This window comes from Spermophilus citellus, assembly GCF_964194105.1.
Source record: "Spermophilus citellus genome assembly, chromosome: 6".
In the NCBI taxonomy this organism is placed as follows: domain Eukaryota; kingdom Metazoa; phylum Chordata; class Mammalia; order Rodentia; family Sciuridae; genus Spermophilus; species Spermophilus citellus.
The window spans coordinates 137,756,591-137,771,959 of NC_138187.1; the positions used below are offsets into that span (position 1 = coordinate 137,756,591).

A 15,369-nucleotide genomic window follows, 5' to 3' on the forward strand; every position below is an offset into this window, starting at 1 on the left:
TAAATATTCAAAGATGAAAATACTTAATTTCCTACCAAGTTGCATCTGGGTCAGAATATATTTGTTGAAAGGAGACTTTAAAGAAATACAAGGAAAGTACATTCTACCTCTCCTAATGTAAGAACTACATCATTAGAACCTGTGGAGTACAGTGAGGTTTTAGTTTTCACTTCACCTAATATTTCCAAACAAGTCACCAAAGTTGCTGGTATACAGAATGGTCATAAAGATAGTCCTGTAGGATACTGAAATCTATTTTCTACTTCTGAATCCTGGAAGAACAAAAGTAATCAAGCCCACAAGAGAGCACACTGCTTTTGTATGTAGGCTCCGAAGCAGTGTAATAAAGCAGAATAAGGTAACCCCAAATTGAATAATCAGAAACCAGAGCTATAGAAAATCCCTTAAGGTACTGAAACAATGGGAAAACGTGTGGGAGAAGAAACCCAACTAGCAATCCAGATCTTCTCACTCTGTCCATTGGCCTCTGTGTTTCATTTCCTCCACTGCAGAATGGGAATAATTCATGTGTCTAATCCACATTATCTGTTAGGATCATATGGGGATGAATGATTTGCAAACTGAAAAAACACCAGGCATGTTGTTATGCATCCACAGAAGCACAGGGAACACTAATTTATGTTTGACCAAGTGAACCAACCCCATAGTAAATCAGACTGTCGAAAGTGAGAACTGGATTTTAAACGAAACAACCTGAAAATAGTGAAAACAGACTAACGGGTGGCATGATCTGCAATTTGGAAATCATTTAAGAGTTGTGAAATCAATTTAGTGTGTTGCAACCAACATTAATTTTGGTGAAATGGAACAGAAAATATGAAAATGCACCAAATTGTGATGGAAAACACAGTTACATGAAACATCCGCCTCAGTTGTGATTCCTTTCCAAAGGGGTCACAATATTGTAGGAAGTTATCCTCAAAAAATTTGAATGCTACTGACAGACATAAAGCCAGACTGGAGGGAGAGCTGTATCTTCATTAATTTGAAAGTTGTAGATACAGATTAACAGATATTAGGAAACTTGTTACCTGCAAGGTTAACAATATGAAACAAGGCAAATTAATAGGTATGTGTACAGTATTGTGTGCAAGTCAATAGAAAGACTCAAGTCCATAAGGGGAGGGAGTAGGGAACAAAAATGTCTATCATGGGTTACAGTCCGACGGGCTCAGTTCTACGGAGAATGTACTCTAACAGACTGAGAAGGAAAGATGGGACACAAAGAACCTGCAGTAGTGGACAATACCAGGCATGCTTAGCTTGAAGCTTAATGACAGCAGTCGTGAACTTCTTCAACCCAGATCACAGTGTTCTCTATATCACAAACTTTCAAAAACTTGTCATTTGCTATGAATTGAGTATGTTCCTTCTGAATCTGGCCCCTTTCTGTGTCTCCCCCCAGCAAAGCTTAGTCTGCATCCACATCTTGTAGGAAATGTCCTTCAGTAATCCCGAGATGCTTGCTGAGTTCCAAGTTCAAACATGACCTCAGAGGGGCCTATCCCACCTTTCCCATTCCATAGTAATTGTCCTAATCATTCTGAACAAATATATATATATATATATATATATATATATATTTTAATCACCACACAGTAAGCTCGCTGAAGACAAAGACTGATTTTGCTCTGGCTGCCTTGGTTGTCCCTAGAAAGCATCTGCAAAACTATTTTGTGAATCAATCAATTCAGGTATTTTCACACAATAAACTGCTCATGGAGAACTCCCTACCTTTCTATGTCACCATGTCTTAATGCCTAACCAAATAAATTGCTTCTGTTTATTAGGGGTTAAGGGACAAACAGGAATGGTTATTATAGCCCACATTTCTTTTTCTTAAATCCAGAAACTAAGTTTTAGAAAACTTAATGACTTGACCAAGGGCCAACAGAGCTATGAGCACACAAATTCAGGTGTTCTCCATTCTCTGAACATCAAGCAGCATTATTGTTTGTTCAAAATAAAGGAAAACACAGCTGGCACATGAGCAGGAAAGGTGGTACAGTGGATGAGTGGAAAGCTGGGGGACAGGACTCTAGAAAGCCCTAATTTTGCCTGATATTCATAAGGCAACAGAACCACCCAAAGATTTGGGGGAAATGTAATCACATGAATTACAGGAAGATAACTAATGGAAATACACACATTGGACTTAAAGGAAACAAGACATTTTCCCACTCCCTAATAAATTCCTATTTATGGATTAACAAACTGGGATTGAATAAGAGATGTGAAATAATGTATATGATGGTTGTAGGCAAAAAGTAAGTCTCCCTGAGGTTTCTTTTCCCCCTCTGAAGACCTGAACTTGGTTTGAATATCCAGCAACAGATTCATTATTTGTAACTTTTTAGCCTTGCATTTAAGGAATACTGTTCATGTTTTTCAGAATTCTGATAAGTGGTAATGTGGCCATCTATACAGGTATATTTGCTATACAACATGCCAAAACAATTTATTACATTTTAATTTATAATACAAAGATGCAAAATTAATACAACTAAAAGAAACTGTTCTGGAAGTGCCTATTCCTATTGAAGAAAATACTTTGGCAAAAATCAAATGTATAGCTACAATGAGATGTTTCTAAACTCATCTTTGCATTTTTAAATTCTTAGAAACATGTTTAAAAGGGAAAATAAAATTTGGCTCTAGGATCGGCCTGGCCTCCTTTAAGTTACAACTCAGACATGTACTTCTAAGAAAAATCTCATTTTAAGTTTCACTAAAATTTAGACCTGTTCTAAAATCTGTAGGGCATGATTATCCAGAGTTAAATCAGAAAATGACCCAATAGATAATAAAGTATCACTCTTTCTATAAGCAAAATAAATCTGTGTAGCTGGCCAAATTTTCAATTACTTAGATAGAAGATTTCCTTCAAAGAGCTATTAAAAATTAAAATACATAAGCTGGAAGGCTAACGATGAAAATTAGGGCTATCTTGTCAACAACTGTCAGGATTTCTCCTACTGCTTTTATTCATGTTCTTTATTAGTCCTATTTAAAGGGTCAAGAAAACTTTCTATTTGGGTTCTTTAGCCCCAATAAAACCTTTGGAACCTTAGTAATCTGGAGTTCAAACTTAAAAAATTCTTGGCATTCAAAGCACTTTGCTTAGTGCACTTTGACTTCAAAGCACTAAGATCTTCATTTTGCACAGAAGCAGACAGGAAAAAAAACCTGTCATTTTAAGAATTTTTTGCTTCATGATTTGTAAAACAAAGACTTGTGAATGAGGTTTACCAGTTCTTCTCCCATCAAAGAAACATTCTCATTTCTACTTCCTCATTGGTTATACTTTAGGTGACTTATATAACTATATGACTGAGTTTTGATAAAACTTGTTAGAAATTGCTAATGAATTATTAAATCTAATCTGACTGTCAAATAATTTTAACTAGCACATCTAATTTGGAGATGCATGTTTGCAAACCTTGTTTAGAACTTTTGCAAGAGGCAATATCAGTCAGACTAAATAACTCAATTTCCAGAATTGTTTAGATCTAGTTTCCACTTACTATGCTGCATCCTTAAGGTTGGATGATTACAGTATACTCAAGTTTGCAAAACAGTATTTAAACAATACACATGGGTGTGCAGCTGTGTTTGTGCATAATTGTAACCTGGCATTTCTAAGTAAATTAATGACAATGCTGTTGGCACATTCCAGTCAGGTGAAGAACCAAGTGAAAATGTCATCTTCACTACTAAGAAAATGTACTGGCTTGGAACAGTCTGTTTTTTCTCCATAGAAATTCTCCACTATTTATATTGCAAGAATTATAGCTTCCCGCAAAACAAGTCCTTATGAAAATGTCACTCAAATTCATATAAAGCATTACCTTTGCAACTATGCTTTACACAAAGATATGATAAATATTGACTAGGTGCCCATTTATGTGCCCGGTACCGTTCTAGATACGAAAAATGACAGGTTTAAGGACACACAAAATCTTAGTAAAAAGGACAAAAAATATTATGATAGTCAACTAATTTGGAGGCTTGTTTCACTACTTTGCTATTTTGTGCAAGTCATTGTGACTTACCAGGCCCTTTAACGTTTTTTTTTTTTTTTAATCATTTAATGGCAGTTAAAAAAAAAAAAATCAGTGGCTTTCCATGAAATTACAATAAGATGGGCTCCATTAAATTAAAGGCAACTAGTTTTTGCCATCATCATTTTATCTGTACCTTGTATTTACAAGGAGAAAATATGATTTGGAGAGTTAAGTTGAAGTGATAGCCTCAACAGAAAAAATATTTCCTCTAGGAATCATTACTGTTTCTAAACTGAACAACTTTCTCTCCACTGTTAATGTTATAGTTAGATCCAATTCTATTTTAGGTACCAAGGACACTGCTATATTTAGAATGAATAAACTACAAGTATTTCATCCATTTTACAATTTGGGGGAGTATTTCCCTCATTTGCCACAGATCACCTTTAGGTTTCACTATTGCAGTAATCACAATCATGTTGTAAACTTACAAATTATTACCTGTAGTATTTTTGAATGGTCAGGAAAAGTTCTCTTCCAAAATAGTGTATTCATCACATTGTTTAACTATTAAAAGGAATGTTCCAAGGTAACAATAAAAATCAGGTTTATCAGCATTTTTTAATTGAGTGGTGCTGCCTGAGGTCAAGTTAACAAGTATCCACCTGTCATGTACAAGGAAACGGGACAACTAATAGAGAGTTGGGATCTGAAGACCTGATGTTTTTAAAAATGTAAAAGCCATATACAAGTGGTACTTCTTGAGAAGCAAAAGCAACTGAACAAAACTATATGGTCTCTTACCTAAAGAATGTGCAGCTGTGGTTTTTGAACTGAAAAACCGACCAAGCCCAAGATCTCCAAGTTTTACCACTCCAGTGGCTGTAATGAACACATTAGCTGGTTTTATATCTGTGAATAAAGGAAGAGACCAAGTGAGGGATGATGTCATTTGAGTCAATATAGCATAAAGATGACTACATTTTTGTGTCCTATTTTTTAAAAATATTTTTAGTTGTAGATGCACACATGTTTATTTTATTATGTGGTGCTGAGGATTGAACCAGGTTCCTCATGTACTACGCAATTTCTTGACCACTGACACCCCAGCCCTGAAGTGTCCTTTTTATACTAATTTTAAAAGGTAGAATGCCATTGTGCAAATTTAGAGACGTTCAAGTTTTCACCCCAAAAATCACTGGATTATTCAATGATGTAACTCTTAACACAGTGAACATCTTAAGTGTATTCAACTATTCTCTTGCATCTTTTGCTTTACCAACATAATCAGTAAGACTAAATATCAAGCAAAAACAGACTTTAAAATGTGGGCTCTAAGATTTGTAATTCTAATTAAATTACAACTTAGGAATTACCTGAGAAAACATGATGCTATACAATGACTAGAAGACATTTAATATTTTAGTACAAATCATGGAGCAATTTAAAAGTTTTTAATGATTTTATCTTACCTCTGTGCATGACTCTTCGAGAATGCATGTGTTCCAATGCACTGCACAGCTGAACAAAGTACTTCCATACTGTTCTCTCAGGAATTAGCCTCTTCTGTTTCTTAAAATGCTTTTAAAGAAGTAAGACTATTTTAAGATCTTATTTTTAACAGGCATAAATCTGTACGTCAGAAATAATACCCGCTTTAATGTACCTACTATCATGATTTTAATAGGTTTCTTCCGATTATACCTAAGGTTAGCACAAACCATGTAACACCACATCTGTAGTATTGACTTCCCAAAATTAACATTATATAAAATGGCTTGTCTTAAAAGGAAAGTTGTCAAATTTGATTTTTAAGAAAAGCCCGAATAAAACGGTCTACAAATCCTAAGGTAATTATATTCATCAAAAGACTATTCTTCTCTTGGCAGAGGTTTTACTATAGAATTCTTTTTAAATATTGAACCACCCTAGTGATTTGAAGTATCACGATTTATTAAAAATTAAATAAACAAAAGGGATTTATGTAAAGTTTCCATGAATATTTCTATTGCACATGGTAAGGCAAACTTGCACTTTGCTTTGATTAAATGAAACTGAAATCCAAGGAAACAAAATCTTCTGGTAAAAAGCTGAAAGCACCAGTAGTCAACTTAAACAGATGTGCACTTTTATTTTTGGAATTGTAGTTGTCTTCTTTCGAATGGCCACCTATGTTAAAGACTATAATAACTCATTCAACAGCAATTTAGTTTAAGACACTTTATAGAAAAATCACTTCCTACTTGATTTTTAGATTACCAACATAAATACTACATTTAAACTTATATACATTTATTCAAATTTAAACGTTTTTAATGTATTTCAGAATCATGATTTTTTATTATTTGAGAAAATTCAAAATAACTAAATTTTTACACTTATGACCAGTTGAGGGCAGGCTGAAAGGAAAAACGGCACAAGGAAATCTTACCCTACTTCATACTTTGCAAATGATAGTGAATATAATCTTTTGCTCTCAATATACTGAAGTATAAATCTTCACAGAAAAATGGATGATTTTTATTATACCACATATGGAAGTTATCAGCTACTGCATCAGTAGCATTGACTGCATCCTAAAAAGAAAATTGCAGTCTTACTATAATTTTGAAAATCTCCCATGTTTCATTATGAAGTCTTTTAATAGACTGTGTCAACAGCAGTTTTCATTCGAAAGGGGCAATGCTACAAAAATCAGTTCTTTACACATAATTTTCTTTCAGACTTGGAATGAATCCAAATAAAGCCTGTATGTGCTCTCCCCAATGCTAGATTAGCATATCAGAGGACTGTTTGATGTCAACAGGAAGATGGGGACCAGATTTCTTTTCATTCAGAAATACACCATTTCATGTAAGTATCAAACCATGAAAGAAAAATATTATGCTTAAAAATAGGTTCTAAAATAACTATAATTAACATAGCCCTTCACATTTTTAAAAGACCATCACTAAAAATTAAGTCATATACAAAACAGATAATGAAAAAGAATTGCCCTGCAAATGCTATTAGAATAAGATGACCAGGATCTCTGTTTTTATTTTCTTTGAGACTATCTTAGAACAAATTTAACATAATAAATTGACCATCATAATGCTAGCTATAGAATGACCAGGCAAGACTTAAATGTCCAATGTAGTAGCAGGCCACTGAAGAATATTATGAATTTGTCAAAGGCAATTTGATTATGTCACTAGTATTTTCCAGGTTTTTTATCTGCATCTGTTGGAAAAAATTTTTTCCAAACATTTCTTCAGTATGTCTTTTGTTTTTTGAGAACACCAACACTTAGAATGAAAACAGCCTGTCTGTTCTGATGGTGGCACTGTTGGCTATGTCTTAGGAAGATGAATAGCAGTAGCAATTGAATTCTTTTGAATATTGGTAAGATTTATACTGTCATTACAAAGCCAAAATTTGTATAATGCTAAAGTATCACAAAACTGCTTCTTAAAATATTCTAATGATACATCTTGCACATTTTAATCCTCTAGCCAAATGGCACCATTTCAAAAATACTATTTCTGAAAAAAGGACAGTTCTATTAGCTTTAAATTAGAAAAAAAATCCAATGCCAACATGAGTGAAAAATGTATTTCTCATGCAAGTTTATAATAAAGCAATAACCAAAATTTCTTAAAGGTTAGTATTGATACAAATAAAGATTGTCATGGCACCTTTTCCATGTTTATGCTCTAAAACAGAACATTTTTATACCTGAAAGTAGTTACACATTCATAAACAGGCAGAAATTAACAGTCAGTTACACATAATTTTTCCTTAGATTTTTAGCTAGTCTTGAAGTGCTGTTGACTTTAGAAAGTATTTTCTACCTTCATTAATATTCAAATAAACACTGGATACTATTCAAATACCAAAGTCATATGTAACAAAGTTGATTCACATACAAAACATTCACAAATACAAATTATATTCTCACATAAAAATTATCTAGGTGAAGTCCAGCATACCTTGTGAAACACACAATCACTGACTGGTACCAAGAATAGGCTAGCTGATGCAAGATGTTTCTTAAGATTTTAGGAAAACATTTGAACACTCAAATCTTTCCTTTAAAAATCACAAATTCCCAAGACCAAATCCATTTACAATATGGATGCTAAGAAGCATTCTGGGACTACTCAGCTGGGTAACTTGGCCCTTGCATTATAGTCACTACCACTTCAGGTAGAACCTACACTGCTTATTTGTTTTGCACTGAAGAGCTTCAAAGACCTTACCCAACAAAAATTCTTTGAGAATAATTTACAGAATTGTCTGTTGTATATACAAATATTTAAGCCTACAGTTGGTAAATTAATGTTGAAGGGAAAAGTTTCAGGCAGAACATTTGAAACCATGAGAACCAATTTCATGGACATGTAGTCACATACGTCCTGCACCTGGTTTAAAAATGTCCTCTTACTGTCATCTTAAGACTCATAGTTTTTAAGGAAGGGGACCCACAATTATGTAGCTAATCCTTGGAAGCTTTAGCAAATATCCTTTAGAAATGTGCTTCTGTAGTTACAAATATACAACTGAAAACAAATGTGATTCTTGTGTGCAAACCATTTTTGAAAAGTATTGGAAAAAATAATTAAGACATAATGAAGTTGTTAGAGAACTAGAATACAGGTACCAGCTGTTCTCCATCCTTTCCAAATACCTAACGAGAGGAAGTAATAGATTTATGTTAAATACAAGGAAACAATTCCTGCTTGGGAATGCCGTCAAATGTTTCAGTGTGTCACTTACATGACCCATATTTATCTTTTAATAGCCTGATTATGAAGTTTGACATTAACTACTTATGTGACCTTGAAGAAGCCACTTAACCGTCCTGGGTCCCAGTTTCTTTCCTCACTATATTAACAGTTTCTAAATGATATATGAACTCTTCACCATCTCTCATTCTACAAGCTGTTACTAATGAAACAAATATGTCTACTGGGTACATTCTTGCACTTCAAAATAATTTACTGGTTTGTCCTAGCCTTCATCTCTCCAGTTTAAAAAAGAAATTTCTCATTGGTTCACTTATTACTATAAATAGTCTTCACATGAGACAACTGGTTTTTTGTCATCAACTTGTAATGTAGTCAAACATGAACCATCAGAAGGGATGTTCCTAAGTACATTATGAAATAACTGCAAGATGTACTTTTACAAAATCAATTTCAGAGAGACTGATGGAAAAGAGGATGCTTCCGAAAATGTGACCTATGATTTTTAATCTTTCTGAAGTTTTCCTCTAAAAGGTACAAGGTATAGACAGATCAAAGTATAAACATTTGCTATATGTTATTTGGGGTAAATATGTGTAGAATATCTCAGTTACAATTTTGGTATACTAAGTTTCAGTGTGATTATTTTCACTCTTGGCAGTCTACATAAAACTCAGATAACTTACATTGCTTTAGAGGGTATGAAATAGATTGAGCCTGGCAGCTAAAGATCGCTGAAAACGCCGAGCATTTCATTTTTTCCATCCAAAGTCTACTAGTCTTAAAATGTTGGGAAAATCCATTAAGAGTGTTAAGACTATAAATGTGATAAATTCATTCCCCAAAGTCACAATTTTATATTAATTCTGTTGATGGAAGCCAAAAACGTATTTCATTCTAGGGTTGAAAATATTAAGACAAATAAGCACCTATAAAGTCAATATTTTTCCCCCAAAAGAAACTAGTCTATCAATACCAAGGAAACTCAGGATATTAAAAAAGTCCAATAACATGAAGGCATTAGCATTACTACAAGGAATGGTCACTATACTATTGCTGTATAAATAATTCATGGGAGCTGCTTCCTTGTAACTAAAGTAAATGAGAAAACGCCTGGAAGTATTTCATGTTTTCCCTTACTCTGTCAAAGTATGGATAAAGTGAGATTGTTTAAAAAAAAAAATCAGTAAAGTACATGATCACAAATGGAAATATTTGCCTTTTTAATAAATTCTTATGTTAGACCATACAAGATAGTCAGAAAGTTGTTTTTCTGACACAACAAAGCATAAAAGTCTCAATAAAAAAGAGAAAGAGACACATTAATGGAGATTTTACCCTTAATTTACAAACATACGAACAACGGGGTCCTTGAAAAGTGGACTTTTCAAACCAAGTAACACCATGGGCAACAATTTCTGGCGGTTATCTTTTAATGACCACATTTTAGCCACATTCAGAACTACATAATGGTCATTATAATTTTCAATCTGCTAAATTCCATATGGCTTCACTATTTAACCTGCAACACTACTTCTATAAAAATTCTGTACATATCGGTATGTATGGGTGTGCTATATACTTCAGTGCTTATGTATATGCACGTCCATCTCTTTGTATCATTTTTGTTTCAAATACTGCTATAATTTGTAACCTTCAGTAGAAGGATTGTAACTGGGGTCAGTAGAAGTTGTCACTACTAACGTGGACTATACCCTTTAGTCAGAGGCTGAAATGGAAAATGTGGGTGTTTTGGCAAACTCAAAGATGGTACTGCGGGGAAGGTTTTAGTTTAAACAGCCAACAGACATTTCAGAATGAGTTTTCAATGTAACCTAAATCTGGATAAGCAACATGTCATCAATGTTTTAAAAAAAAAAAAGCAAGTTTTCTAAATTATAATATTTAGAGATAATTATCTTCAAAACATGATTACTTTTATTGCTAAGTCTGTTGTAAGTAGAATGTTAAGATACATAATTCCGCCAAAATTCCTAGAATGTAATTCCTTGAGAGTTGGGGGTATGAATATTATATACTCCCCAGATCATACAGCAGAAAGGATCTTGAAGCCTACTTGATTGTTAGAAGGATCATGTTTCTTATAATTCAATCTAGTGAGTGCTTCCAAGAGGTGGGAGCCATTCAAAGCCACAGACCCTCCTGCGAGCACAATAACAGACTGTGCAGGGGGCCGTGTGGCCTGTAGAAACAGCATGGCTCCCACTTGACAACCAGGACAGGGAGTTAGGTTACACGACTGAATTCTCACTGCCATCAGTGAACATGGAAGCCTCAATCTGGGCTCCCAGCTTGATTTCAAACTTCTAAGACCCCGAATAGGGAAACTACCAACCAGTACCCAGACTCCTGGCCCAAAGACATTGACAGAATATTTCTTTTTAAGATACTAAATTCATGGTGATGTGCTACGCAGCAATAGTAACTAATAAAGTAGGCTCCTAAACACATGATTAAGCTGACTTTATGACTACTAGTTTTGAGGCTCCTACAAAGTTAAAGGGAGTGAAACACAAAGTTTATAATCCAACAGTATAGCCTATAACAAAATATTAGAAATAAGAGCTTCAATTATTTTGAAAAATATCAAACTTCTGGCAGAACACATTCATTTAGATTGCATATTTCACTAAAAACAGGGCAGAGGAAGTACTGGGGAGTAATACTGGCCACATTATATTGTTTGCATGCATAAGTAACAAATTCCATCATTATGTATAAATATGCATCAATAAAAAAACTTGTAAGAATTGTACTTCATTCTTAGCAACTATGATATGGTATATTTTGAAAGGTGACTTGTGAGTCCCCTTCCAAGACATTTACTGATACTCTAGTAAAAATACTTTTTAAAGTATAAATGTATTCATTCATGTTTCTGTGTCTCAAACTGACTTTCTAATAACAAATACAGAGACTTAATTTTTTTCAAAACATGGATAGGAAAATTTGAGAATAGTCTTATTTCCCCTCATTTGAGATTTTATCACCATGTTTCTTGACATTGGCACAGTGAAATAAACTGTTTCACTACTAAATGAAGCATGTGTTTGTCCAAATTTAGACCAAAGTGTATAGGTACAAAGTAATCGAAATGTATCTGCTTTATAATAACCCATTTTACTTTAAAATTCTGATTACATATAATGAAATGTATGATGAAAAATTCCAGGTTTCCTTTTATCTTAAAACTCATCCGGGACTTATTTCATCTGACCACAGCCTCAGGTATTCCTTTGTCACTAATTAGAGAAATACTGAATATTTCAACTATAAATTGCTTAATTATATTTGTCAGCCTGTTCTAAGCCAATTAATTATTTACTTGTAAAAATCTTTGATGCAACGTTATCCAAAGGTTCATTTCTGGAATACAGACCAGAAGCTATATTTCCTATTTCTACCCCAATTAAGTTGAAGACTTGAGAGTAAAATATCTTGTTGTGATACACGATTTACGATACGCCTCCTTCTAAAGAGATGAATCATGTTCTTTGCAGTTCAAGCCTTTACTGCTGTCCTTTACAAAGTATTAAGTCAATGTCATGTTCCTTCACAGAAGTAGATCCTATGATTTTTTTCCCCCTGGAGTAGCCCTCTTTTATAAAATATTGCTTATAGGATGAAGAAAGGTATTTAGCAAACAACTTCTGAATTTCTCAATTGGCCCATCTGGAAAAACAACCAACTTCCTATATTCTGACAGTCTTCTCTGGGGCCAGCATACCATTTACTGTCTTTAGACTCCTGCACCAGAGGGTGAAGCAGTAGAAAACTTCAGTGATTACTGTACAACCAAACATCACCTGCGGGCCCTGGAAAACGAGCAATTCTCATACACACTTTCTTCATACACTTAGTGATCACCCCCCTAGAAATTAAGGCACTCTTGAGGAGAGCAACCAAGTCCCCTTTACTTACCAGGCCAGCCTTAAGTCTAATTTATTGATACAAAATACGACATGAATAACTTCAGGATTACATTCCCAAGATACCCTTGAAGAGTCATGGATATCTACATCATGAAACCATCAAAGGAAAAGGCTTGAGGAAGTAACATGTAAGTGAATAACTGAACGATAAACAAACTTGGCAAAGAACAGAGAAAATCCAAGGTAGGAAGGGAAAAATAAGATTCAAGGAACTGAAAAGTCCATGTGCCAAAACACAGAAAGTAGGAACGAGAGTCTGAAGCAATTATTTGTTGAGCAGCCACTGTGTGCTAGGTGCTGTTCTAGGCACTAGGGAGAGGGGAGTACAAAACAGATCAAGATTCCTCCCTCCAGGGAGCTTATCTTCTGTATTACACAAGGTTTGGTAAATCTTGTTAAGTACTTTAATTTTCACTTTCACTGAGAAGCCCTTTTGAAGAAAACAAGGGTTTCCTTTGCTCCCCCACCCCATCTAAAGACTAATGGAAAAACGGGTACTGGATGCCAGGAAATTAATAAAAGGCTCTAACTCTGCAGGGGAGAGATGATTTACTTCACTCTGTAAGGATAAACAACTGGGTGGAAATTTGAAATTCATGGATAATAGATTGAAAACGGGAGGGAGAAATGACAGTCCTTTCTTCTAGGGTGTGCTCCCGGACGGTTGTGCACTGAGTCTTGAGTTAGGGAACACTGGACGAGGATTCTCAAAAATTTGTTTACAGACACGTGGACCTATGTGGATTCAAATTTAGGAGAATTTTCTGCTAAAGATAAATTGGGAATCAACAAGAGCATAGGCATTGAATCCACAGGTATGAAAGCTATGAGCTACAAAAGGTGGGTGCAAAACAAACCAATAAGCCACAGACGTTTACAACTTCACCATAAAAGTCAGGAAGAACAGAATGACTCCAAGACAAGACTCTAGAAAGTTAAGAACACCAAGGCACTTTGTTTCTCAGTCAGCGAGTATTTTAAGAAGGGAATGAAAAAGAGTAATACTATTGAGAGTTCAAGTGGAATGAGACCAAAGGAAGTTCACTGGATTTCATTTAAGAGAATTTGTACAGGGGGCTGGAAATAAGGTCAGCAGTGACCGCAGAAAAAGGCAGGTAGAGGTGAATGAAGGTAGTAATAGGAGAGCCTTCTCAGACAATTTGTTTTCCCTCTGAACTCCTTAATGCACCTCTTTAATTTTTCTCCACAGCACTTACCAACATGTGACATACCATATACTCAATTTACTTTTATTTGAATTTCCCACTACAACGTAAACTTCTTAAACAAATGACTAAGGGACATGTGTGCATATACATGTGAAAATGCTTAAGATCACATGATCTGATTATAGGTGGAAGGGGTCCAGAACATGCTGAAGTTACAGATACAGGACTGAGAATAGATAAGATTTAAAGTTTCTGAGAAAACAGGCCAAGAGGATGCAGAACGCAGGTGGAGAGAGAGCAATCCCTCCTGAGTGAGAGTAATATGGCTAACAGTAAAGAACAACAGATACAGGGTCTTTGGAAAGTAGAAGTGAAGTAATTCTGATAACTTACACTCTGTAATTGAATGAGGTCATCTGCAAAAAGGGTAAATTTTGAATGACACAAGGAGGGGAAAGGAAGAATAATAATCAAATGTAAAGAAAATCAGACAATATGTACCAGACATATTTGGACAGGCAGAGTTGTGTGCACATATGTACACACATGACTTTATCCTCATTGTACTACTATAATACAAGTATTAACCCAAGTTGATGGATGTGGCAACTGTAGCACAATCTTTTTAAGACTGGGTTAACTAAGTCAAGGTCACACAGCATTTCTAGAATCCAGACTAATTTTAGTAGTCCTTTTATAAACACCCATTATAACCCACACTGCTCCAACTTATTAAAACTGAAGTTATAGAATTTTAGCTAAATGAATATCTTACTTGCTAGATAACGAGTTTAAAGAAGGCATAAGCCTGGCACAGTAAATGCATAATGAACTTTTTTAAAAGAAAAACTTGATAAAATTATTTGAGTACTTTGGAGTGTCCATTATGATGTAAAATTGTTTACACTATTACCAGTATCATATGAATTTGTATTCATCAACACAAGATTTTGCACGTGGGCTTACTCTAAGATGAAAGTAATCCAATAGCCTATTAATGAAGCAATTACACTCACTCGGAGGAAGACATTTTGCATTTTTATTCAATTCGAAAAGACATGTTTTTTGCCTGTTGAGCTAGTTTTATAGTCACATACACAACTGGTTAGAAATGATTCCTTCTAACTATGGGAGTTTAAACATGTCAGCTTGATAGCATTTTGGCTGATATGAATAACATTACCTTATTTGTATGTAGTGCTTTCATAACTTAGAAAACACTCTGGAAAATTGTCCTCATTTTGCAGATGAGGAGACTAAAGGACATGAGTGTTTAGGGGGCCGATTTTGAACCCACACTCAACAGCACAGTAGTTCTTGACTACTGAGGGCCTTAAGCAAAAAATGCAAACTGTGCACATGAACATTTTTCTGGTGAGAAGGTAAAGAACTGTTACCTGATGTTCAAAGGAATTCTGTGAAAAATCTTTAAAGGAAAACACATGGATATTTCAATCAAAGCTAATTTCAAAAACATCAGTTTTTCTATATACTA

The 15,369-nt window shown here is 34.5% G+C and overlaps 1 protein-coding gene across 2 annotated transcripts in view; it reads right to left on the reverse strand.

Annotated features, from left to right (window-relative positions):
- NEK7 (NIMA related kinase 7) overlaps positions 1-15,369 on the reverse strand; it is a 126,129-nt gene that overhangs the window by 24,636 nt on the left and 86,124 nt on the right. For both annotated transcript variants that reach the window (XM_081300538.1, XM_081300537.1), the window contains exons 6-7: positions 5,498-5,606; positions 4,830-4,937 (exon numbers count right to left, since the gene is read on the reverse strand). In XM_081300538.1, the coding sequence (XP_081156664.1) occupies positions 4,830-4,937; positions 5,498-5,606 (217 nt within the window). The remainder of the gene's footprint in view (positions 1-4,829; positions 4,938-5,497; positions 5,607-15,369) is intronic.